The sequence below is a fragment of the Chanos chanos genome, chromosome 1, assembly GCF_902362185.1.
Source record: "Chanos chanos chromosome 1, fChaCha1.1, whole genome shotgun sequence".
Lineage (NCBI taxonomy): Eukaryota > Metazoa > Chordata > Actinopteri > Gonorynchiformes > Chanidae > Chanos > Chanos chanos.
Window position 1 is genome coordinate 19,617,486 of NC_044495.1, and position 26,646 is coordinate 19,644,131.

General features: G+C 42.2%; 1 protein-coding gene across 2 annotated transcripts; it reads left to right on the forward strand.

Moving 5' to 3' along the window:
• The first annotated feature begins 759 nt into the window (after window positions 1-759).
• Window positions 760-26,548, forward strand: cnot4b (CCR4-NOT transcription complex, subunit 4b). 2 transcript variants are annotated; one of them, XM_030769573.1, is made up of 13 exons: window positions 760-955; window positions 8,288-8,541; window positions 10,704-10,901; window positions 12,669-12,755; window positions 12,868-12,969; window positions 13,174-13,299; window positions 13,455-13,579; window positions 13,944-14,147; window positions 14,246-14,303; window positions 14,500-14,761; window positions 15,172-15,717; window positions 22,138-22,374; window positions 24,238-26,548. In XM_030769573.1, the coding sequence occupies exons 2-13, from the start codon at window positions 8,368-8,370 to the stop codon at window positions 24,552-24,554; spliced, it is 2,436 nt and encodes an 811-aa protein (XP_030625433.1). In that variant the 5' UTR covers window positions 760-955; window positions 8,288-8,367; the 3' UTR covers window positions 24,555-26,548. The 2 variants fall into 2 exon arrangements, with proteins under 2 accessions (XP_030625433.1, XP_030625441.1); XM_030769581.1 differs by lacking the exon at window positions 22,138-22,374.
• The last annotated feature ends 98 nt before the right edge of the window (window positions 26,549-26,646 follow it).

The window sequence follows — 26,646 nt, forward strand, 5'->3', positions numbered from 1 at the left end:
GCAAAAATGCTGGCATGTGAAGAAATTTGTCAAAAAATAACTTAACATTTGGTAGATATGTGGAATATATGTGATTATGTGTTGAAAAGGTTATCTATTTCTTCAGTGGATATGATCTGCTCTTAAAATTTAAAGAACATTTTAATTATTTTTCCATTATAAGTGGTGTTACACCACAAGACAAATTATCTGATTTGTGGTCTGAAAATACCTTTGTTGACCACTTATATTTCCTGAAAATGTATATACTTTTACAACTGATAGTACACTAGTATATATTTTATATGTGTGTTGGTTGTATCTCACCGCTTGAATTAGTGTTTAAAATGAGTCATATATGGGAAATACGAGATGTAACATATTTGTTGACAGCTCGGAAAACTTACTGAGACGGTTTAGTTTCCCAGCCTACTAGGTTTCCCTAGTTTTGATCACCAAACATACGTAACACCGTTCTCAAGCAATCTAAGCAGTGCCCTAATTACACACATAATTTACAAAAACTCCATGGGATTAGTACAACTCAGATAGATGTCAGTACGTCATTTTTGTTAAATCAACACAGGGTCTGGCCTTTAAAGCGTACAGACAGTTTATTGTTTAGATAGTGTCTGGTATTGGGGATCTTGTCACGATAACGTAAAGAATGCAGCTGATTGGCACTACGTTACCCATGAAGACATATGCGCGTGCGCACTGAGTTACAAACTGTTTCCCCCTCCCTCCTCCCTTTCACAATGTAAGATGGTGGTTTGAAGGTGCTGCCGCTGTGTACATAGAGGCGAAAAGACAGAGCTTGGCGTTATCTCAACAAGTCTCTTAAAAGCGGAAAACAGCCTCTAAAAGAGTTGAAGGTGTCTGTGTTCAGAAACCTGGGCAGTTTATAAAAATAATATATCCCCACCCAATTTGGCGTGAAATCCCTCGGAGAGGAATCCCAGCAGATATAGAGAGGGTGAGTATCACACAAACTAGTATCGCCGTGCTCCAGTTAGATACCTTTCAGGAATATCAAAAGTCAAGTATAGAAGAGTGAGTGGCTATAATCAAAGTAATCATGTACAAGCCTTTCACTAGTTACCTGTGACTCTGAAATTGTATAAATCATAAATTGTGTCAAAGTGTAGGGTCAATTTGAGGCAATTCGGAGGCTTTGCCGGGGAAGTACAGGCCTCGATGCTATGAGAACTGAACGCCTGGTTAGCTTTTAAGCTAGGTTAGTAGCTAGCTAGCTAAGTTAGCTTCGCAGCTTGCCGCCTCTTCACGTACTTTTATAGATCTTTTGCAAAGTTGTGCATCTATGTTGTGAGACTAATCGAAACTAGTTATTTCTCTTAGCGGTTGAGTTTAGACACATGATGTCTTAGTGTTCAGCTGCTTCCCTGAGTTGCATACTGTATAGCCGGATACTCGAGCAGATCTGGTAACCCAACCTAGCTAGCTCCAACTAGACTCATCAGCTAGCAACATCCTTGTCAGTTGGTCACTTGACCGACTTTTGGCTGAGTGCAAAACACATCGAACGTGAAAGCGAAGCGAATGCTTAGACATCTGCGTCAGCGAGTAGTCGTGTTGAATTGTGTACACAGTCAGTTACGTGGACATCTCACCTCAGTAATTTGTCCCACAAGATTGTTTGCTAATTTAGCGTAAGCTAGTTCCCTCCACCCATTGCCAGCTTGCTAGGATATCTCACTAACCTTCGATGGCAACAGTAACGTAAGGTGCGATCTAACTTGTGGTACCTTGTGACGCTGCCGCGCACTGAATAGAATTTAGGTTGCTAAAATGTAAAGACTAAGTTGAAATTTACCCTCTTGCTGAATACTGAAAACCTGCTTCCGTGTAACTTGGTGTCAGCGTTACTTGTCCCTTTGCGTAGCCCTTGCCAGTGATTCACAACCTGCGTTACATTAACAGATCAAGATACAGTGTTCTCAGACATTACATGTTAAGATGGAACTACGTTCAGATCACTGACTTAGAAAAGCAGTGCTGAGGATGTCATTGTGTGCAGTCTCACTATATGATCCATTCACTACATTTGCCACAACGTTTAATGTTAAACTGTTTTTTTGTTGCACCGATATTGGTTGTTTTTCCCCAGAGACATACAGGCATCAACGGTGTACCCATGTTTCTTCATAGTAATATATATTGGCGGTTTTCTTTTCCTGAATGAGCATTTGTTTTGATTAGAGGAGCAAATCTTTGAAAAGCCATGTCAGTCTCAATAAAATTGTTAATTGGTCTCTGAAACTTTTGTTTGTTCTAGAAAGAGCTCTGCAATTACTTAAATGCAGTAAAGCCTCCTTAAACCGTGGAGAAGGACGTTGTCATAATTCAGGCTTGAACAGAAAGTAGTACTTATTGAAAATAGATAAGAGAAGAGGTTGCATCATGTTAGTGTTGTAAAAACCAGTTATTACCAAACCAAGCCTAAAGAGCCGTAATGAAACAGACTCCCTGATATTACAGGAGGCCTGCATTTTGAGCAAAATTGGAATTGACTGTATCTGTCCTGTGACATTGCTTTTTGTCAAACCTCAGTCTCTCCCACAGCAACAAACATTTGACTGACTACCCTCTGTTCTGTACCAGGGTTGGCAGACCTTCTCCTGGAGTCCCACACAAAGTCTTGCAAGACTTTGTTTTTAGGTTTAAATATATACATCTATATCTAAAAGCTATCTGTCTGTCTATCTATCTATCTCTCTCTTTCTTTCCCTCTCTCTCTCTCTATATATATATCCAAGAGCAATATTCAGAGTTTCCTCTGGTTCATGATTAGCCCAATTGGGTGTGTAGGATTGGAGTAAAAGTCTGTCCATCTGATGACTCTCCTGGAGGAGACTAGTGCTGGAGTACAATGTCACAGCCAGACAGAGAAATGTCTAAAGTGTTCTGGAAGAGAGAAATTCTGACCGTTTTAGACTGGGGTGGCGTTGTGCTCTGTCATATATTGTTTGTGCCAGAGACATTACGAGCCTCGTTTTGGCAAGGGTCATTGTTGATACCTGACACTATTCCCAGGCGGCACCTGCTGTAGTCTTTAGTTGCATGGATATGGCTCAGGCTCCAAGGGGGACTGTTACATAAATTTGCTTACTATAATAAAGAGTTCATTTGGTGCAGAACAGTCTTCCATTTGTTCCAGCCGAACCCACAAGACGTCTGCTTGTTCTTTTGGCCTCTTGTTCTTGTAGTTTGTTCTTTTGGCCTCTGATAAGACTTTCAGTTATTGTGCTTCTAAATTAGAGGCTATGGAATTGTCATTTTCTCATTGATTGTGTCTCTAAATATGATCAGACACAAATTTGATTTTAGGAGACACAAGTAGGATAGTTGTTATGTTATTGTTAATTCATCAGAATCTGATTCTGTGTGTCTTACTCCAGACCCATACTCTGCTTCATTATCATCTAGAATTTATTTAAACAGTCAGCCAGGCATTGATAAGTAGGGTTTGTGCTGCATAAATTCTGACAGTGCACTGTAGACAGCACTATGTTCAGAAATCACTGTGAAATACAGTCATAGACAGCAATTAAATGACAGTTATTTTTGTTCAGTTCAAATGGCCGTTGTGATATATTAAATATTTGTCTCAAATGACACATGGATGTGTTTTGTAAGTGAAAGGGCTTCCAATGTTGATGGAAGCTTAAGCAATCCTATGATGGTGATGGAAGCTTTAGCAGTCCTATGGTGGTGATGGAGGCTTTAGCAGTCCTATGGTGGTGATGGAGGCTTTAGCAGTCCTATGGTAGTATATCAGTATGACTCAAAATCGACATAGAGCTGTTTTTGCCTTACCAGCAACTATACATTCAAATGTCTGAAAAACTGATGATAACTGTAAAGTCACAAGTAAAACAGGAGAGAATTACCATGCTATTAACAGAGGATGAGAAGCTGTTTCTGATTACTGGTTTTTGGTCTCTGATTCATAGATCTTGGGCCTCTTGTCAGGCATCCTTGCCAGTAATCACTTGTACCAGTGGGTCTTAGCATTCAAATCATCTGCAAAGTCAAAAGAAGCTGTGACAGCTTTCAGCCTTTGTGTTATTTACGTCACATCTTTACTTCCTCTTGGACTCATTGGTCACAAGCAGCTACACCAAATGAACAGGGGTCAAAGAAACCGCATATGTCGTTTGTTAGACTTATAAGCTGTGATATGTTTCGATCTGCTTCTACAGTTTATTTGGGCATTTGCATATATTTATCCATTATTAAAGGGTAGGGTTCTGATATTGCTGAGGAAAAACAGTTGTGTTTTTTGCATTACATATGATCTTTTTGTAACTTTATATCTCTTCACCCTTGAAGGTGCGAATGTTAGCAAGTGTTACAAATGGGCCGTATTTTGCTCTTGTTGCAGAAACGCGAGAGGAAGATGTCCAGCCCTATAGTGGCCCAAGCTCACGTGACCTTTAAGAAAGCCTTACCGCATTGTCACACATTGTCGCTGCGCAGATCTTCACAGTTTAGTGAGGGTAACCTCAAAGTGCCCCTTGTTGAACACAAATGTTAAAACAGCTTGTTCTTAACTATGTAAACAGAACTGTCCTGTTTCTCAATAATCCCGCTCCTCACAGTTTCTTTTTTTTTTTTATATGCTGTGCAATTTACAGTTAGTACTGTCTTTATCAGAGGTCAGATGCCTCTGGCCCAACCTCTAGGTTAAGTGTCTCACTTGGAGACACACTGGCAGTGAGCCCATTCTCTAAACCCATTCTCTGCATAGGCTTTGATTAGATGTCAGATTCAGCTCGTCATAGCTTCTTACCATTTCGTAGCCTTACTCCTCCAGTTCATCATCTAAGAGCAATTGAACTGTTTTTGAAGCTGCTTCTGATAATAGCAGAATTTACACCCTCCTGGCTGTTTACAGTGCATAGCCTGAGGAAACCGAGTGCGTGGGAATGTAAGTGAGTGTTTTTATGGGGCCTTGGCCTACATAAACTGTGACCCATGACAGGGGACAGTGGAGCTTTCAGCCCCAGACTTCTCTGCAGAGGTCTGGCACCTGGAGTTAATGTACACATAAAAAGCTTGTCTGTTGCCAGAAACTGACTTGAGCTGCATGTATTGGTATTTCTCTGTCTGCATTTTCCCATTGTCATGTGGGTTGCGTTAATGTCCTGTGCTCACCTTGCACTCAGTCTGAATGGAGTGTCTGCAGATGTTTTGCTGTCTCTGTAGCTGTGGGGTATGATTACGCACTTGCTGGTTTGTTTTTCCCTCCTCTTATCACAGATATAGTGTAGGTTAAATAAGAAATGGAACCTTCTGGAATATTTATTTTTCTGTACCCCTCCATGTCCATGTGAAGACTGTAGTTCAAAGGTCACTTGGTTGGGTTGCGTTGCGTTTTTTTGCACTTCTTTTTATGTTTGTTTGACCTGGAATGACTCCTAAAACATCACATCCTAAGCCCAAGTGGAGGAAGTATAGCACATCTCTCTCTCTGTACGCATGTGCGGGATTATGCCTGTTATTTGTCTGTGGGGCTGTTTTCTAAATGGAATGATTTCAGGTTTTGTTTTGGCTCTGGACAGCATGCAGTACATTACACACCGACTGGAGCTTCTTCAGAGCTCTCATTAGCCAAAGCAGATGTGGTGAAGTCATGGGGAGAGATCTCCCCTTCAGTCATACAGGGAATCCCGGTGACAGACAAAGCTTACTAGAGGGCTGCTTGGGCCAGCGATAAACAGTACAACTTTTAAAAACACCCCTCTTGCACACTGGTGCTAATTCCATACGGGCATGCTACCAAGTCAAAAGAAGCGCAAGCTGCCAGACTAACTGGGCTGCTCCAAACTCTTTAGCCTAAGGAAACACTGATGACCCTACATGTATACCAGGCAGGGGTGGGAGGGGCAAGCCAGGCCCTTGTTCACATCTCCTCTTCCCTTTAAAGTGAGAAGCAGGAGATAGACTCCTCCTCCTCAGTCTGTGACCAGGACAGGTTATTTTTAGCTGGCCACTCCTCTTTCCCTCTCTCCCTTCTTGGCTCACTTGGCGCTCTCCCCCTACAGCGACAGGTCTCACGGACACCATCGCACCCCATCTTGAGTGGTGCATATCCCTTACTATGGGCAAGTCATTTTGAGGTGCTCGTGGCTGGGATACAAGGCTAATGTCACAACCAGTGTGCTGTTCAACATGACTGGTTTCAAGCCTGCCAATGATGGATCCGTAGCAGTTTGTGTAGCCTGTTGTCTGCTGAGCGTTGTTTAACCCACTATCCCGCATCTCTAGTTTGGATGACGACTCGCTTGGTTTAGTCATCCAGTCTTTATGTAATTATGTGATGAGTATAACAGATGAGTCATGTACTGTGCTGTGACAAGTGAAAGCTCTGACTTTGTTCTCTTACAAAATCCAAATGATTTTTTAGAGTTGGAGAGAGATAAGAGAGGAGTTCCTCAGGCTGGAGCGTCATGCTGTTTGATCGTCATAAGAGTACTGATTGGGTGGGCTTAGGATGAGGTATGTGAATGGATCTGTTGTCAGGGAAGAGGTTGGGGGAAAAGTCAGATTATGGAAACTAAACTGAATATTTTGGAATTCTGTAATATTACCGTAATATTTCACATATCAAATTATATTTTTGCAAAATAAAAACCATTTGAGAACAATTTGAGATGGCGGGTGAGGAAAACCACATTTCTGTGTGGTTTATGATGGAGTGATCCATGAGAGAAGCACAGCTGGTTACATACAAACAGACTGAAGGGAAGCAGTGTCATCTAAGTACACAGAGGGGGGGGGGGGTGCCCTGGTTAAACCCTCAACAAACCCTAGCTAGCAGACACATCACAGAACTGGACATGGACTGGACTGAATGCAGCCCACACAGTGGTGGATTATCTGAAACTGAATGAGATATAAACAAATAAAAACCCTCAGCTCACTTTAATTAAAAGTGCTCTCTGAATCTTGTGGTGTAAATCACTAAGATACAAATAAATTAAAGAAAGTGCTTTGGGCCTCTTCCATTCATTATTGTACAAGCTTCTTTTTGTGAAAGTAAATTGGGTTAAACAAGCCAGTCTGAGTCCCAGCTGAAGGGTGAAGGTAGTGTGTTCCGGCTTCTTTGTTATGTGTGTGTCTCTGTCTCCACTTTGTCTCTCACACACATGTATACCCATTAGGAGGTTAATGGACATATATTGTGGTTCCTTTTATTTTGTTTTGCTGGCTTGATAAGCCAAATGGGCCCTGAATCAAGAGCCAACTCTGCAACAAATAAAGAAGTGTTTAAGAGTTTTGGTGTGAGCTGTCCAAAATCACAACCCCTGACAGGACATGGGTGTAGTTGACTTCACTGTAACTGTTACGATAACACAAGTAATGATTTTCTCACAAACCTGTGTGTGTGTGTGTGTGTGTGTTTCTTTTTTTTTTGAATTGCATAATGCTGAACTACTCCTCATGGTGCTTAGAGGAGATAAAAAAAATATCACTGGAATTTTTTTTCGAATTATGACAAAGTTTGCTCTGAGGGATTCAAGACTTGGATCTGTTGATATGCTATACTAGTATAGCACTAATGCACTAATCTGTCCTAATGCATAGCTTAAATAATATGTTGTTTGAGCATCACATTGTTCTTAGCCCATGACATTACATTGCAAAGAGAGAACCGTGGACTTTGTGAAAACACAAAGGACTGAAGATGCATCAAATTAGACCTTAAGTTGCTTTGTCCCCCGTAGAAAACAGAAACCTCTTATTGTTGAGCCTGAGACTTTCTGGCTCTAAAACCTCAAATTTGTAACGGGTTTTGTGGAATGAGTTTTGCTGAATCTGCAGGTGCATGCTTAGATGGCAAGCCTGTATGCTGGTCCTCTAAGTGCACAGATTACTTATTTTCGCTGTTATTTCTGACAGCCATTGTGATGGTCAGTTCCTGTTTTACATGCAGCTTATTTCTCCTTGTCTCTTGTGCATGTATTCTCACCCTCATCAACTCTCAAAACAAAGCTCCTACCATGCAATCCCTTTATGCACAGAATCACATACTCTGACAATAATGCTTCTGGAGAATATGGGTTATGTGTACTCTGTCATCAGCAAATTTATAGAGTGAAACAGATTCCTGAGCTTTAATATTTTCCTGAGCAAATTCAAATTTCTCACTAGGCTAGTTTAGAAATTTCAGTTTCTGCTGTCAAATGAGTTTGCGTTTGTGGTGACTCATCTCTGTCAGAACCAGTGAGATTTTTTCACAAGGTCAGATTTTAACCTTGTTTGTTTTCTCTTCCTTCTCCAGCTGTGAACTTAGCCCACCTTCAGCAACGTGACCACAAGCTCCAGCCCCGCACCCTAGTTCTCTTTGTGCTGTGCCATAGGATGTCCCGCAGCCCGGAGGTGAAGGACGACCCCATGGAGTGCCCCCTGTGCATGGAGCCCCTGGAGATTGACGATGTCAACTTCTTCCCCTGCACCTGTGGCTATCAGATCTGCCGCTTCTGCTGGCATCGCATACGCACAGATGAGAACGGCCTCTGCCCTGCCTGCAGAAAGGTAATGCCCAAAGCACCCGAATGGCCGTGGGTCAAATTGGTTTGATGGTTTTGGTGCTAAATGGAGATTCCATCTGTCTCCACTAGTTGTTTCCGGGCAGCTTCCAGTGCATCTGACTAAACATGTTTGGTTAGCTAGGTTTAGCCACTGTCTACTGCTTGAACGGTAAACTGCCAAACATGTGATAACAGCAGTGATCTCTTTCGCATCTCATCAGTTTCTCACTCAACCTGCTTTTCAGTTTTCATTTTCTTTTTTGCATCTCCTGTTCTTTTTTTCATATGGAAATCTTCACACCTTCACCTTCCTTTGTGTGTACTGGGTATTTACATTTAGAATTGTCCATGTGTTATTGATTTAGTTATATCCTAATTTCTCTTCTTAGAAACAGCTGAAGTCAGTTTGCTACATATTGTGACTAAAAAGACGTATGAAGGTCCAGATTATTTATTTTTGTCTTCACAAACACTACCTATAAGAACCTAGCAAACCCATATCTATCTTGAGATATATCAGCGATTTACAAATTCCTGGCGCATATATGTGTGTGTGTGTGTATATGTGTGTGTATAATTTTTTTTTTCTATTTTATGGTACTGTATGCTACAATGTGGTTCTTTTTTTAGGTGTTGAAAGAAAAGGTTGTATTGACTCATTGTCGATTTGCACCACATTCTAAAATAAACATTCAACCATACCACTGATAGGCTGTTCTTTGGCATCAGGCCATTACTCTCAGATGTCATATTCTCAACACTTACTTTTCTCCTGGTAGATTTCTTTCCTCTTCATATCTGAAGCTCTGATTACTCTAAACGTTACCATCAAGGGGGATGCTACTGATTGCTACCATTTATTTGTGGAGTACATAGTTTATCAGCAACGTCCATCTGCCTCATATCAACCATCTGCTTAATAAGAATTTTTTTTGTGTTACTTTGCTTCTAATAATTGATTGCCTGTGAGACTAGTAAATAAAAGTAAAATAGACCAAATGGCAGTATTTGGTTTGCAGTCAGTTATTTGTTCAGCCCTGGCTCTGGGGTCAGATATTAGCGGCAGCAGAAATACTGACCTTTGGAGACAAAGAATTAACAGGAAGACTTGACAGAATTCAGCACCCTCCAGTTATATAGAAATGTTTTATTGTGACAAGCACATTTTTAGTCTCCTAAAGAGAGTGATAAGGGTCCTGTGATAAAACAGGTATGTGTTTGCTGGTGGATGAATAAAAGGGTGGTGCATTTATTTAATCTTCACATCATTTCACAGGTGCTCTTCACTTTTGGTTGCTCCCGTGAGGAATAAAATCAGCAAGTTATATTATGCTGTATTTTTGGCTCAGATGAGGAGATGTGAAATCTCTCACTCACTGCTTTATTCTCAGGTGACACTGATATGATGTATCCAGTGGCACTGCAACACCTCACAGAGGACTGACATTGCTGAATCACATTTAAAAGACATTCTCCTTTATGTTATCTGCCCCAGGAGCTCTGTATGGCTCTTTTGTAAAGCATTGCTTTATTTTTAGGAGCAGTTCAGCAGGGGTTTGGTTTGGGAAAGGGTTTCTGATGACTTGACTCGTACATTGCAGCGAGCTTTAATACAAAAATCCACACGTGTTCTTTTGCCTCAGGATGGGAGTGATTTCATCACCACCTGACAGCTGCCGTAGGTTTCACTCTGAAGAACAGCAAAGCTCCAGAGCTTAAGTGCTTTTTTTGAGTGACAGCATTTTCTCTCTTCTTATCAGATGTTTCTTGCCTTCATCTGGCTTTTCTGCAGATCAGTGGAAGGAAGTCTCCTTAGTATTTCGATACATGAATGAAGACTTGTTCTCCATCCATTCTCTGTACTTTACAAGCAATTTTAGTCTTATTCTCCACAATACATTTGAGACTGTAGGTTTATTAGATAGCAGTAGAGCATTCTTTTTTCTTGACCGTTCAGGCGCGCTATCTGTTCCTCTCAGTACATTGTTTCCAGTTGTATTGCACTGCCCGAGTGTTTGTGAGAGAAATAGTGATTCAATGTAGATTGTGCTGTCAGGTCAGTATGTCCGTATCCTGAAGTCAGGTTCGTTCCATTTTGAAAAAATGCATACTTCACTGTTTTAAGTCCCAGTTGTCCTCTTTCCTGTCTACCTGTTCTGGGTGCAGCCCTACCCCGAGGATCCAGCAGTGTACAAGCCTCTGTCCCAGGAGGAACTGCAACGGATAAAAAATGAGAAGAAACAGAAGCAAAACGAGCGGAAACAGAAGATCACTGAGAATCGTAAGCACCTGGCCAGCGTTCGTGTTGTCCAGAGGAACCTGGTGTTTGTGGTGGGACTGTCACAGAGGCTCGCTGACCCAGAGGTGAGTCAGAACAGACGCACGTTTTTGTAGACCTTGGCCTAGACACATCCCCATGTCGTCAGTAGGTAAACATCCTTTTACAAACATCATTCAGCTCGGAACTACAGATGGTAATGTCACCAAGAAGGTACTGTTATTTTCCCCAGAATTGTTAGATAGGTGAAGGTCAGGGTGAAACGGGGCTACGAGCTTCTCTTCCTCCTCCTCCTCCGCCTCCTCTGATTCCCTGCATTTAAGCACAGACATGGACCAGCATCCAAAAGACAGACTGCCAGAGTCAAGTTTTCAGATCTGTGCCATGAATTTCTCCACCAACTCCCCTTCTCAGATTCCCCTCATGGAATGCAACATTTGTGTAAAATTCCTTGAGAATTGTCTACTCATTGCAGTACTGGTAGAGGCATTTTACTTTTGTTTTTTTTTTTCCATGAGCATTTTAAATCATGCTAAGCAGGTGGGTACGATATACCACATATCAGCTTTGGAAACATTGCTCTGTGAATACACATAATAGTGTAGGAATAAAGTGAAAGAAAAGGAGTCGGGCAGCAGTGTGGAAGTCCTGCTGCCTGCCAGTCCACCAAACGCCCACAAAAACATTGACTCCTTCAGGCCTGCTCTCACCCCTCTATGATGTCACGCGTGACGTTAAGCACTGTGAATAGCTCTGAGCACAGAACATATAATTCATTTCCTGTGAAAAACAAAGCCAGAGAATAGAAACTGTTGACTCCAAAAGTGTGAGAAGCAGATTAGAAGTACAAACCTTTGAAATGTTTGAACAGAGGGCACATAAGGGCTTTTGTACAAACAGTACAACTTGATCTTTTCTGCTAAGAAACCGTGTTTTTTGTCTTTTGCGTTCCAGTAAAAGATGTGAGTTGTCGTTCTGGTACTTAGTTCTCAGACTAGTCTCGTTCCTCTTCAGGTAAATTCATTTAATTACCTTAATTTAATATTTCCCGTGGTATTTTCTCCACTCTAGTTTGTTTTTGCTCTATCCTCTGTTGATCGGAAGTGGAGGAATAAAAAAAAAAAAAGCGAAGAAGCGAGTTCCTCAGTGAAACAAAGGCCACAAAGAGATGTCCAGGCCTTGGTCACAGTTTGAGAGTGACTAGAATCTCAAACATTGCTCAGCTAAACTGATTTACACAGTCAAAGACCATTCAAACAGCACTGGCCTACAGCCTCTTGTGTTCTGGGCCATTTCCACTCTCTTATTTATTTGCCTAGTCATGTTCATGAAATGCTATCTTGTGAGCCTTCTGTCTCCGAGCTTATATTCTATCAATGTTTTTATATTTTTGAATTGTATTTTTCCTTATTTATAACATTTCAAAACTCTTTTAAGAGATCATGTATATTCTCACATACATTTTAGGTGACGTTAAGCTAATGGGTTTATGTTTCTTAATGTACTTTTTATTAACTGTGGAGCAGGCTGATGTAGTGTCTCTCAGGAGTAGCTCCCATAAACTATCGTTTTATTTGTAGCCTGTTGTTAGATGAGTTTTCTTGTCTTGATTTGGTTGTATTTTTGCGTCAGGTTTCCCTCTTTGTGTTTATATTTCCATTAGAACAGCATCTCTCCTTTAGTGAGAAACTTAATGGCTTCATCTTTTCAAACATCTGCCACTGAGTGCCCTCAAGCAACAGTGCGATTAGGTCTCTGCCTTTCCAAGCTGTCCTGGCTGTGTCCTTCTCAGACACTTCTCTTGTCCAGATGACCTAACCTGACCTCCTTGTCTTCTTCTCTCTTTGTCCTAGGTCCTAAAGAGGCCAGAGTATTTTGGCAAATTTGGGAAGATCCATAAAGTGGTAATCAATAACAGCACGTCATACGCTGGTTCACAGGTAACTGGACTGTTTTTGATAAAGAGCTTCATAAGAGTCTGGTCTCAAACAAAATGCCAACTTGAGATGTTTAAAAAAAACAAAAAAACAAAAACATTTTCATGCCTTCCAGGGTCCGAGTGCCAGTGCATATGTCACTTATATCCGGTCGGAGGATGCCCTTCGAGCTATACAGTGTGTAAACAATGTAGTCGTTGATGGCAGAACACTGAAGGTAGGTATTATAGGGGTTATTAGGGATGGTGTTTAAGAGGAAAGTATTCCATAAATAGACATTTCAGACATGGAAAGACAAGGTGGCTATTAGTTCCATCAAAAAGCTATTTGCTATTTAATATTTACAGCTATTTGATTACTGTACCATCAGGAGGATATTTTACCATGGATTTACTGTACAAAGTGCTTTTCTATCCTACAGGCCTCTTTAGGTACAACAAAATACTGCAGTTACTTTCTAAAAAGCATGCAGTGCCCCAAACCAGACTGTATGTATTTACATGAGCTGGGAGATGAGGCGGCTAGTTTCACAAAGGAAGAAATGCAGGTAATGAGAGTAAAGTTTAAAGAGTATTAAAATGATTGTGTCTTTTCTTTTTTGCCTGAAAATGTTCAGGTATCTTGAGCATTTTTAGTAACTGTCACTATGTGTGTGTCTGCGCGCGCGCGTGTGTGTGTGTGTGTCTGTGTGTTTGATTTCAGGCTGGGAAACATCAAGAATATGAACAGAAACTTCTGCAGGAGCTCTACAAAATGAACCCGAACTTCTTACAGACCTCAACAGGGGGAGGAGACAAGACAAAAGGCAAATCCAATTCTGTGCAAAGGTACACAGTCAGTGTTTGTATTTGGGAATGCGTATGGCAGCTCTACTTGTTGCATTTTTTCATGGAAGCTCTGAAGTTTTGAGCAGAAGCCGTTAGCCTGCCATTGATAATGCTCTCCCTTTGAAAGGAAACATGAAGCATCTCAGGTCAGATTATCTTCAGCATGATCTTTTCTTTCTCTGCTTAAAAGTATGTCTAGAGCTTCTGACTAAAATGAAATTTTGTCTCTCTGTTCTCTTCTTTAGATCATCCCCCACACCCTCCACTCTCAGTCTGTTCCTCTCTTGATTTATGTAACTCTGCTTGTCTCTTGTTGTCCCGTAGTCTTTCTCACACTCATCTTGATATTGCCGTCTCTCCACAGGCCCAACAGTAACAACAAAGATGCTTGGCCGTCGTTACAACCCACAGGGAAGACAGCCAACGGGCTTTCAGAACACCGCAAGACTCCGCCTTTGGATGGCGGCTCAGACTCTGAACACATGACCCCAGATGGGCCGGACTCAGACCTGGGCTTGGGCCCAATCACCACACTCTCCCCCTTCTCTTCAAACTGTGACCCCACCAGGTAGTCCCATAGTATTCCCTTAGTGTCTGTCATTTAAAAAGGGGCAATCCAAAAGGTAGCTTGACTCTTCAAAAATTAACCTGTCTCCTCTCATGCAGCCCTAGTGACAAAGCTCCCGAAGCCATCAGTATAGGAAACGGAGAAACACCACAACAGGTAATCTTTGGGAAATATCTTGTATGTTTTTTCTTGTCAGTCATTCTAATTTTCTTGGTGAGTGATTTCTAAACTTGCTTTTTTTTTTTTAGCTCTCAGCATCAGTTCTCTCTGTCTCTTCTGCTCTTTAGTGATAGGTAGATCTGTGTTATAACGCATAAATACATAACCCATTTCTCTCCTTTCCATTCAACAGATCCCTTGCCCCAGTGACTCGCCATCGCCGCCTCCTGGCCTGACCAAACACTGTTTGGTGGCCCCCATCAGTGTAGCAGAGCTCCCCGCACGCTCGCCATTTGAAGGAGCAGCAGCTGAGTCGCAGTCGCTCTTCTCAGACAACAGTAATTTCAGACACCCCAACCCTATTCCCAGTGGCCTTCCTGGCTTTCCCAGCTCCCCTCACAACAACAACACAGACTGGCCCACAGCCCCTGAACCACAGAGCCTCTTCACCTCAGGTAAGACCAGTGAAATCAGTAACCCATATATGCAGACCACTGCTGCTGTTCACCCTCCACTGACAACAGAAGGTTGTCATACGCTTGTGTAGATAAATGTGATATTGACGCAAGCACATTGACAAACTTATGTTTTTTACAATTTTGTGGTTTTACAATTAGTCGTCTACGTCGTACAGATGTAAAGTCGTTCTGAGGTTTGCCCTAAATTTTCAGTCGCTTGCCATCTCAATTATCTTTTGTTATTCATAACTCAGCCTTCAGTGTGGTTTGTTGCAAAGGCATGACATAGCAGATTGAATTGACTGTGCTTATTGGTCTCATTCTCCGATTATCTGGGTGATGGTTGTTAGAGGCTGCTTAAGATTTCTGTCATATAAAACTGCATTTGTATCTTTCCTCTGCGGCAGATACTATACCAGTGTCGTCCTCCACTGACTGGCAAGCGGCCTTTGGCTTCGGCTCGTCTTCCAAGCAGGAGGATGACTTGGGATTCGACCCGTTCGACATCACTCGAAAGGCTCTGGCCGACCTTATCGAAAAGGAGCTCTCCGTGCAGGACAAAGCCTCATTGTCTTCAACCGCAGGGCTCCCCCAAGGACCCCTGCATAGCTCACTCCACGGCCCACCCTCCTCTTCCTCCTTGATTGGCAAATCATCCCTACTACCCCCTGTGGGGTCTTCACACTTCCCGCCGAACTCTGGGTTACCGCGGGGCTTCTCTCAGCTGCAGCATCGGGCCATCTACAGCTCTTTCAGTTTCCCCGGCCAGACACAGGCCTCCCGCCACCCGTGGCTGGCCATGCCCCCACGCAATAACCTCACACACTTGAACCACACGGCCAACCCCGGGCCGGCCGTCACATCCCCCGCTGCTCAGCACAGCGGCTTCTTGGACTTGAGTTTGCCACCACAGCACCACCCCAGCACAGGACTAGGAGGCATATCCATCACAGGTGAGCAGAGGAGCCCCTGGGGAAATGAAGGAAATATTTCCTTAGGAAAACTTTTCTCAATATCCCACATCAGAAATCCCGATACCAGTCCGATTTGTGTAGACCTCCCTCCGCCTTGATGCCGACTCAGTACGGCACAGTTTTGACATCTGGGCTGGTATTCTCGGAGCGTCTCGTGGTTATTCCTAGGAATTCTAAAAGCAAGGTTAGGAGAGTGATGAAATCTGACCTGGGGATAGAAGGTATTCATAAAGTATTTCATTCCTAATTTAAGTGAGTAGTGAAAGAAACAATGTTTCTTGGTGTATTGTGCGATGTTGGAAACAGTGAAACAGCCTTTGGCACATTTTGCTGGTTTTGTCCAAATGCCGTGATATCACATTTAAGACTCGCTTTTGAAGTCTGTCGAGTGTTTCTTTGCTGGAAAAGCCTTAGCGTAGCAGTATGGCTGTTGCTCTCAGTTGCTGTCTTCTGAAGATGACTTTTGTCTGTGCTCTACCAGTTTCCCACGTACTGTATCCACCTCAAGAGGTGTCATGAGTTTTGGTCAAGTTAGTTTAAGCCGTAGGAAGTATTCGTGGATAGCTTTAATTTCTCAGTGCAAAGGCTGAAGCAAAATTGCATCACTTGCAGTATTCTGAAGTATTTGGAACTGATTTCCTATTCTGAGGTGCTTTATGAATTCCAGCTCTAATTTCAGACTCTGGTTACTTGCCTAAGTGGGTCAGTAAATTCTGTTAGAATAAAAAAATTCAAGCCACAGAAGAGCTGGCTTGCATTTTGTCTCCTATTTTATCAAATGTGTAAAGCCCATGCAGTCCTGCACTCAGCACTCAGCAAAGCACTGTGCAGTTTTGTCCTTGTAAATCAAGTGGACAGTTTTTTATTATATGTTAAACCCCAAAATGTTAAAGCTTCTTTGTATAATGCATTATGGGTGACTCATGGCTCACTCTTATCCATTAGGTGGCAGTATGATGCAGTTCTGGTAGGGCAGAACCACAGAGAAAAATGTGCGCGGTGCTGGAAAATGCCAGAGATATAGTCAAGTCATTGGGGTCCTCACGACTTCAGAGTGCTGTGGTTGCTTTGGCTCTTTACATTGCATTGATAGGGCAAACATGGTGTTTACCGCTTAGCTTGTACTGAAATCTTTTTGGTCTTTGACTATACCAGACACAGATGTGGTCATGTGATACGCGTGGTTTTCAAAAATAGCTTAATTATAAGCTAGAATTAATTGTACAATACAGCATCTTCCTGTAAAACCTTAGTAAATGTAAGGCTAGATGATGAAAATGGACATCCAGCCTGGGGATTATTAAAGGACCGTACCTACATAAGCCACCCACGCACAGGTAATGTGAAAGAAATAGCTTGTCACTCATAACGTCAGACACAACGTGTGGCCTCACTGTGCTTTATAATAACTGGTCTTATTTTGCCTTTTAAATGTATGGTTGTGAACTAGCCTGTGAGCCATTTGAGACGAAGGCTCAACTCGGAGTGTTCAGAGAGTTCATGGGTTTATTGAACACAACCATGGCTTCTGAACCTCAGCCTGTGCAGCAGCTGCAAGTACCCTCAGTGCCAGCCAGACGTTTACCTTGCCAGACCTGGAGGAAAAAGTCTACTGTTTGACATTTTATTAAGTCCTGATTTGAACCTGACCAAGCTACAAAGCTGTGATACTCAGAGAACAGCTCAGCACAGCTCTGTTAGTAATAACAGCCTAGACCTAGAACCTAGAGTGATAACAGCCGTAATAATAACAGCTTCACCTCTATGTGAAGAACAAACAAGAAGCTTTTTTTTTTTTTTTTTTGGTTTCTGTCTTATTTTACAGAAATGTTATACCTCTTGTAATCCTCTAGAGCTCTGGAGCCCTGAAGCAGTTTGAACAGCTCTCTGGTATGAATCTTTCATTGGGTTTGTTCATATAAGTAAAGCTTGGAGTTCCTCTCCCTCTGGCTGTAAGGCATCTCGCATTCAGCAGCACGGCCGCGACTTGATCCACGTCGACTGGTGTGAGGGTGCAGTGTTTAAGTTGCTTTATATATCTCTGTATCCTCAGCCTGTAGTTTTAAATCAAGTCTTCTTTAAATCCAAAAGTTCAGAAATGGAAATGTCCATATACAAACCCGTGGAAGGCTTCTGTCTTTATCTCTCTCAGAGACGCAGTGCGATGACACTAACGGTACTCTGTGGAAGATCTGTCAATTCAGTTTTGATGTTGGACCATTTACTGTAGTGTCTATTTGAGATAAATATCATTTCCCTTTATCTGACAAGAGCTTTTAAAGAATGTAAAGGCTGGGAGCATGAGTGGTACACCGAACACAGAAAGGCTCTGACTTACAGCCTTTATGCGACCTACATCTGGGACTTCAAATCTCAACTGTGCCACAGTCATTGATTTTAGCCGCAAGTCCGTAGAGTGCTATACTGGTTGAGCCAGTGAACCACTGACTGTCAGTAGCCTTGGTGGTTGTCAGTGGAGTGAGACAAATAGAACTGTCCAGTGTTCTGTCTTAAGTGTGTCGCGTTTCTCGATGATAATATGCAATGTGTAGTTTTGGAAAGCCTCCTATGAAAAAGGCAATGGTCATGTATCTGTATGGTTGTTGTGTTGGCCAGTCTCATTGACTGCCTTTGTGACATTAACATCATATAGGTTTGTTTTTCCATACTGTTTGTTTTGCTTATTCATCCAACCTGGTATTTGGAGGGTTTTGGAGATGAGCCAGTAGCCAGAGTGCATATGATCTCGTCTGATTTTCAGACCTCAACAAATAAGTCAGTGTTCAAAGATGGTGAATATTAGTTTAAAGGGTTTTTTTTTTTTTTTGGTGAGTGTAGCACTCTTGCATCTTTAACCCACATTTGCCCACTGTTTGCGTTAAAACACAGCAGTGGGTAAGACAAGCCTTTTATTTGTGACCTCCTCCTCTCTTGTGCTCCTCTGAATGAGATGTGGGAAGCAAGATAAATGTGCTCCCGTTTCAAAATGGTGTCCCTCTGAAGACACCGGTGCCACTCTGCAGTGGCGGCTGACTGCATTATTCAGGAGGCGGACCAGAGCTGCACAAACAGACTGATGGGCACGTGCACTCGCTCTGTTATTGGTTTTGTAATGTATGGATAGCTACAAAATGTGCATGCATGTTTCCCCCTGCATTTTCGCAAGTGTGTGTGTGTATGTTTAAGTATTCCAGCTCTGATCAACTGAACAGCCTTCATGCAGCAGTTGGACACAGGGCTGTGGCGGTGGAGGAATTGATTTAGGGTGGCTCAACAGCGCGATACACAGTATTACTACCACCCCCCCCCCCCCTTTTTTTTTCTAATTACTGCATTTATCCTGATTTTAGTGCTGTATAAATAAGCTGTATTGTTCGGCTATTATTAGGTATACTGTTGCTGTTCAAATGACGAAGATGACTCAGTTTTAAAACAAATGAATTAAACAACAAGCAAAATACTTATTTATGGTTTTAGGGGTGGGCAGTTGGCCAAAAGATCCTATGATGATCTTTTGGGGTAGAGTCACGATCCATGACCTCAATCACAATTGTTCTCACCTCTTTTAAAATGTGGGGTAGTTACAACCAAACTATAAATGGTTTTGAAGTTTTCTATTTGTACCTGATTAAAGATAATATAGCATGAATGATGCCAAAGATAAACTTTTGGCATGTTCTTTGGGTTGTGTTCATTTGAGATAGTTGAACACATTTGTGGTATTACCTCCAGTCGTCCCAGCAGTTCCCCTGCAAACTTTGCAGATAACGTTCGATTGCTGAACATCTGATTGGGAGAAACCAAACCATTTCCAAACTACAGAAACAGATCCTTTTTTGGCACCAAGTCTTCTCCGTCCGCCATGTTGTCTTCTGTTTACAAAATAAGTTACACCTCTAAGATGAGTAGTGCGTCCAATGAGCATTGTCCTGATTGTGTCACAAACAATCGCACTTTGCTTAGCTCATGTGGCGTAGGAAGGTTTGGACAGCGCTGTTATTTATTTATTTAATGATGCGATCTGAACGATTCCCCTGAAAAGCAGATCATGTGCCAAATTGGGATCGCCCGCCCCTATGTTAGATGCAGAACACAGAAGGGCAACGAGGCAATAAGAACACAAAGTAAGCTGTACGCCTACAAAAATAAAGCAAATTGTCTATGCTAAATCTTTTAAATGCAAATACACATAGCCCCCTGTGGGCCATGAGCAAAAAAAAAAAAATTAAGGGACATGAGAAAAAAAATGATCCAAGTTTCTTGTGCACACAAGAAACTATTTAAATTTTATTTTCTCAACCGAAATAGTTTCGTGCGAACGCATTAAAGTGTAAAACAAGAAGGGCCTAGCTTCATGGTAAAAAAAAAGAAAAAAGGTGAACATAGCGGTTGTGGCAGTTGCTAGCCATCCCCTGCTGTTGGCGTGTCAATTGCGCGGTATTGCAGTATCACGGTTATCGCGACAGCCCCGATTGGACAGGGAGACAAAATAAGGCTCATTTGGCCAGGGAACTGGCCAGAAAAGCATTAGGCCACAAAGAAAGAAGTCCAGCAGGGTAATGTTCAATAATTTGGCCTCTCAGATGTGTTGAAATAGATTCTGAAGCCTGTTCTCATTCCACATGAATAAAATATCAGGCTCTTTGTTTATCCGCACATGCAGGTCACTGTAAGATTATTGTATTTGTTCCATCTTGTCTACGGTGAGCATGGTCAAATGAGAGACATCTGTGGAGACATTCAAAAGGAACATGCAACCTGTTGTGAATGTGCTTATTTATTTATTTTTTTTAACTGTTATGGTGTAGGTCAGTGTGCAAACTCGGTGGGCCCTAGTCAGCAGCATTTTTTTTTTTTAACATTGTGGTGATACCTAACATCAACAGGTATTACTCAAACTGTTTTATATTGACTGAATTTATAGCCCAACTATGAGAGCTCTTATAAGAAATAGCTGTTAAAGTAGCTGCTGAGGCACTGCTGGGAAATTGGCTTAAAAAACATATTTCTCATCATCAGTAGAAGTTCCTGTACGGTGTCCTTCAAGCATGTATTCTGCAGTTTATGTATTTTTAAACACTTTAAGTAGGCTCTGCAGAATTGGTTACGTTACTGGCCACCTTCCAGTTTTGAAGCTTGGTGAAATTTTGTGAGGTTGCTTTGTGGCTCTTCGAGTGCTTTGTGCTAGCAGGGCTGTTCGCCATTTGGAGAATGCTGTCAAGCAGAGTCATGTCAATGGAGAGTGTTCTCTCACACACAGTGTGACAGCGCAGAAAACAGCACGACACCCCCCCCCCCTCCCCCAGCAGCCCCGACACTCTAACAAAGCACCAAAGGCCTGTCAAGTCAATCCAGAATGGACAAATGTCCATTTGACATGAGGAAGTGTGATTGGTTTCCCGCACAGCAGTGCTGCATAATCGTGGTTGTGAGATTCATAGAGTGCATTGCTGTTTTTTGGGGTTTTTTGTAGCGCTATGGCGAGAACTGTCCAAGGGCCTCTCTCCTACCTGCTGTTTTCTCATTTCAGACTTGTCCCTCTGGACTTTCATCTGGTAGATATGAAGGCCCACTGTGTTGTGCAATTTTTCTTTATATTTTCCTTAGGCGGCACAGGCAGCTAGTTGGTGCTATGGGAAACGCAGTGTCCTGAAGTCAAGCCCTGAAGTATTAGAATTATACAGCAGTGTCAGGATTAGCTGAATCTCTCTCTCTCTTTTTCTTTCTTTCTCTCTCTCTGTCCCTCCCCCTCTCCCTTGTCTGGTCTTTCCCTTTGGATTCAAGAGAGCTTCAGGAGCCTATTGGCTTTATGAGAAAAAAAAAAAAAATCTGGTTTATTTTGGCCTTGATCCAGTGAGTGAACTACTGAAATATTTAAGCTGCCAGTCTTTTCATCTTCAATTTGATATAGTGAAAAAAATGTAGAATGGAATTAAAAATGATAACTGAAGTACTTAAAGTGTTACTGACTGTTAGTCCATTAACCATGACCAACAGAGTCATCAGGGAGTTACAAAACACCTGTTGTATTAGCTGAGCCGAATGTAGCTCTTAAAATACATTATTCATCTGCAGTCCATCTGCAACAAATAGTTGCTGGTGCAGTATCGAGATTATTGATGTTCCGTTTAGGCCAGTACAGTTCTTCCAGGGCAGGTGTTTACTTTTTGCCAACGCTTTTCATATTAAATCATTTTCGCATCTAATACACTTTTCAACCTGTTGCTACTGTCCTGTTTTTTGTGTTCAAACAGTAGAAAACAGTGAAACAAGGGGAAACTGAAATTCATTACAAAAGGGTAGTGAAACTGGAGTGAACTCTAAATGTTAGGATTAAAAAGCTCCTTTGTTCTTCTACCACGCTCATTCACGTGTGTCCTGTCGTCTCCCTCCTCACAGAAAACAGCAGCACAGTAGAGAGTATAAACGTGAAAGAGTGGCAGGACGGCCTGCGAGCGCTTCTCCCTAACATTAACATCAATTTCGGCGGGGTGCAAAATTCCTCATCTTCCTCCTCTTCCTCGTCATCGTCCTCCAGTGTGAACCACACAGGGGTGGGAGCCAGTTCAGGGGGGATGACACACAGCCTGAGCTGGGACGGCACGGCCAGCTGGATGGACCCTGCCATCATCACGGGTGAGAGAGAGTGAGAGAGAGAGAGAGAGAGAGAGCAGGGAGTGACAGCAGAGCCTTATGTGAAGCCCTCTTAGAGCCAGGAACAGCGTGATGCCGCTTACACACCATCACCTCAGCAGCACATGTACGCATGCGTTTCCTGTGGTTTGATCGTACGCGCTGTCTCTTTCTGTTCTGCGACCCTGATACCGTACAGCCATAACGATAAAGCTGCATGTGTGGAAGGGGTTATGACCACATTTTGGAAAAGTAATTTTCCCTTGTTTTTTTTTTTTGTTTTTTTGAACCACGGCCCTGTTAAATCCAAACTGTCTCCGATCAAGTGACAGCATTCCCTTTTTTTTTTTTTTTTTTTTTTTTAAATAGAAATTGTGTTCTTCAGGAGAGATTGAAGATGCATTGATATCTTTGTAGACTTTTTTTGACGTAATGGGAACTGGTGTTGGTTGAAAACAGGATGGTTAAGTGTAGCTGTTGGGTGATGAGGATCACTGATGTGCGTGTGCTAAGATGCAGTAAGAGCACAGCTTGCATACTTGATGACAAGAACATATAACCGATGTATTGTCAACATGGACAACACATGCCATACCTTTGACAGAACATAGTGTCTTGTATTGATCAGTCATTCTGAGAAAACCATTGGTGAAATGACTGATTTTAAAGAAAGGAATATTTGTAGTTGATATAAATATGTAAATGCATTTTGTAAATTGTAATATATCCTTTCCAGTTACTTTCCACTAGAAGCGGCAGAGATTTGAAGGAGATTTTAAGGCCGCAGAAAAGGGTTACGGATCGATCAATGTTCACTCGCTTTTCAATCTTGACCACAAACAGAGCAACAAAGACAGATCTGACATCATTCTACTCCACAGCCCAAGTACCTGTAATCAATACCCTCACTGAGTATCATTAGCGCCTGCCGTTTAGCTTTCATAACTGAATGAAACTGCCTGGTGTCTCAGAGACTACATTGGCCACATTCACTGTGATTTAGTACATTTACATGATTCCAGTCTCACAGAACATTTATGGGCCAGTGGGACTTCACTTCTGCAGCGTGATTTTAAAAATAGTGCTGATTATATGCAAATGATATGTACTACTGCCCAAACAACCCCTCTGGTGATTAGAACATTATGTAATACTGATAAAAACAAGGCACCACATGAATCATACTACATAACACGTGAATCATGTGACTTAACACTTCTGAAGTCCAGTTCTCACATGTGATGAATGGCAATGAAGAGAAGGGCTACAGATATACTTTAATCATGATCAGATGGTTAGTTGAGACTTTAAATTTTAGTAGCATTTTATCACAAACTGTTGTCATTTGATATTGAAAAAATCAGCCTGCTGTGTCTGGGGGATTCTGAGGTTAACTTGAGAATCTGCATGGAAGTCATGCCCGCAGTCTGTGTGTTTGGATTGAGCTGCTGGAGACATCCATCATCCACAGGAGGTTGGGAATTAATGACTTGCAGCACAACCTCTGGGCCTGGAAGGTTCAGCTTCCTTGAGTACAGCAAAAACACCAAGAAGTGTCTTGTTTCTTTGGTAATTAAGCTCATAATGGCAGCTCCATTTATTTATGAGTGTCTTCAGTAATGCTGAAAGTGAGATGCCTAGCACTTCATGTACTCAGTTAAAAAAAAAAAAAAAAAAAAAAGGAAAGGGAAAAACCTTTCAGGTAAGTGAGGGAGAGATGTCTGAGGGGGACAAAACTTTACATATATAAACTGATTTAGCAAGAGTGATGTAGGAAGCTGACATGTGTGGGTATTTTGCATTGCCACCCTTCTCTTATCCAGCCTCTCACTGTTTCCTCTCTTCTTGTATCGGACTGTCCTCCAGGTATCCCAGCGTCCTCGGGAAACAGTCTGGACTCTCTCCAGGATGAGAATCCTCCCCATTGGCTCAAGTCCCTGCAGGCCCTCACAGAGATGGATGCCCCCTCCAGCTCCACAGCACCTCTTCAGTCCCTTCACAGTGGGCCCTTTGGGGCCCAGGTCCCTCTACACAGAGCCAGCTGGGCCCCATATGGTTCCCAGGCCCCAACCAATCCCATAAGCCAATTTCACTCACCTCCCCCTGGCTTCCAGACCGCCTTCAGACCCCCAGCGCAGGCAGCCACAGACCTGCTACAGAGTGCTGCCTTGGACCGCCACTAGGGACAGTAAAATGTATACCCCGCCCTTTACCATGTCAAAACCCGACAGAATCACACACACTCACAAAAAGCAAATCAGCGCAGAATACAAAACTATTAACAAAGTAATAACAAGATTATATATTCTTTTTTTTCTTCCTCCTTCTGATCGTTTAAGCTCATTTTATTTCTTTCTTAGTTTGGTTTCTGTTGGTTTAATTTTTTTTGTTGTTGTTGGCCAAGCACTCTATCCCAGCCCTGCCTTTTTAAGCCCACTGGATCCCTGATGATGTCATGAACACAGTAATGAACGAAGAAACACAAGTTTTAATAAAAGCCTTTCATAATGAACATTGAGAAATATTCTAGCATGGATGTGGATTGTGGTTGGTTATGCAGAAACTGTAGCTCTGACAGTACTTGAAAGTGTTCGTTTTTTTTATTCAAATGAAGTGCAGGACAAAGGAAATCAGAGAATTCTGTGGAAAGAGAATGATGTGTGTTTTAAAATGGCAGAACTGGTACAAGAAATGAATAACAAGACTGCCTTCAAAGCTATACCAAAAAGACCAGCTCTTGTTCTCCATTTGTCTGCAGGATGGAGGGGCTGCCTCCTGCTTGCCCCTAAGGTTCTGAATAGGTTGACGTCTGTCAGAAAAACCATGGCCTCGATACTTTGATTACTAGAGTACTTGACTTCTGTGATTTTTGATGGATCAAAAGCGTGATAGGGACAGAACTAAAAGCAGAGGCATTTACGCCAAGGTTGATTGGAGTTTAATTCTTATGTTCCGCTTGTCCACGCTCCTGTTAAAGGAGAGCAGTGGTTTAAAGTCCTAAGTGTTGTTCTTGCATGGATACAGTTATCAGGAGCTGTAACTCTGAAGAGGTTGGGCCTGCCCCATACCATACTCCTTTGTGGATGCAGCTTTTCAGGAGGCATGCCCTTACCTAGTAACTTCCCACCGACTGAGCGACAGGTGGGTCCTCCACTGTTATTGCGCCACTGTAGTTAACCTCTGTATCAGAGGGCAGTGCACAGCAAAAGCGAAGAAGGGTGTCTCCACATATTGAGGAGCAGAGGCACACGATGTGTGACTCTTTGAAAACGTAGGGCAGGTTTTAGGTTGCATGGGGTGCCACTGTGTGGTGCCTGTCATAGCTGCTCTGGCCCATAGGGTATACCCAGACAGGCAGAGCTGGTACAGGACACAAAGTGCTGGCCAAGCCTTATCGAGATGTACTCTTGGGCTGCATACCCTCAGGAAACAAGATGAGTACGAACATAAGGTCCAAGGCAATACAGATAAGAGATGAATGCAACCAGAGGTTGAGGATTGCTTTGAGCGAACACCATACATAAACACTCTTTCAATGTTCAAGGCTTTACTCTCTGTCCCAAGCACCAGAGAGAGGCACCTCAGTCGACGTTTGGTTAGTTCTTGACATCAGTGAAGTAAATAACTGGTTGAATGGTTACAAAGAAAAAAAAATGACGCCGTGGGTGTTCCTTTTTAATCTATATTTGGCATCTTTGCAGGAAATCATTTGATATTTGTTTAAAAGAAAAGAAAATACCACCGGAGAGGTTGTGTTTGGCAGACACAATCATGCTATTTGTATTTGTCCCAGTTTCTTTTTCTCAGTCTCAGTCTCTTGCTGGCTTGTTGGAGTGATTGATTGGCTATTGTCATGTAGGTTGTGAATGCTGGGATAGCTGTGCTTGAAGCAACAAAAGTACACAGCAATGCACAGATTCTCATACAGAGACCTCGTAACCCCACCAGACACTCTCCCCACCCCTCCTTCTCCGTTTTCTTTTAACAGTCTTATTCCTCTATCAACTGTGTAGGTTCCTGGCAACTGTTAAGTATTTCAACAGTATTCAAAAGGAATAAGTGAATTAAAGTTCAAGAAGAAACCAATACTGTTTAACCATGGGTTTTACACAATGCTAAACTATAAGAAAGTTTAAAATGAAGAGCTAAAGGAATTGTACCTTCTCTACAGGTCTGGAAGAAAAAAAGACTAAATCTTAAATAAAAGAGAAAATATGATGTTTGTGTTTGACTTTTGTTTCTCTCCCTGCCCTGTGTACCTTCTGACACAATCAG

Coding starts and splice junctions, on each gene's coding strand:
- cnot4b (XM_030769573.1), top strand. CDS start 8,368: ATGTCCCGCAGCCCGGAGGTGAAGGACGACCCCATGGAGTGCCCCCTG. Junction 8,542..10,703: donor TCTGCCCTGCCTGCAGAAAG/GTAATGCCCAAA, acceptor TTCTGGGTGCAG/CCCTACCCCGAGGATCCAGC. Junction 12,970..13,173: donor TTGATGGCAGAACACTGAAG/GTAGGTATTATA, acceptor TCTATCCTACAG/GCCTCTTTAGGTACAACAAA.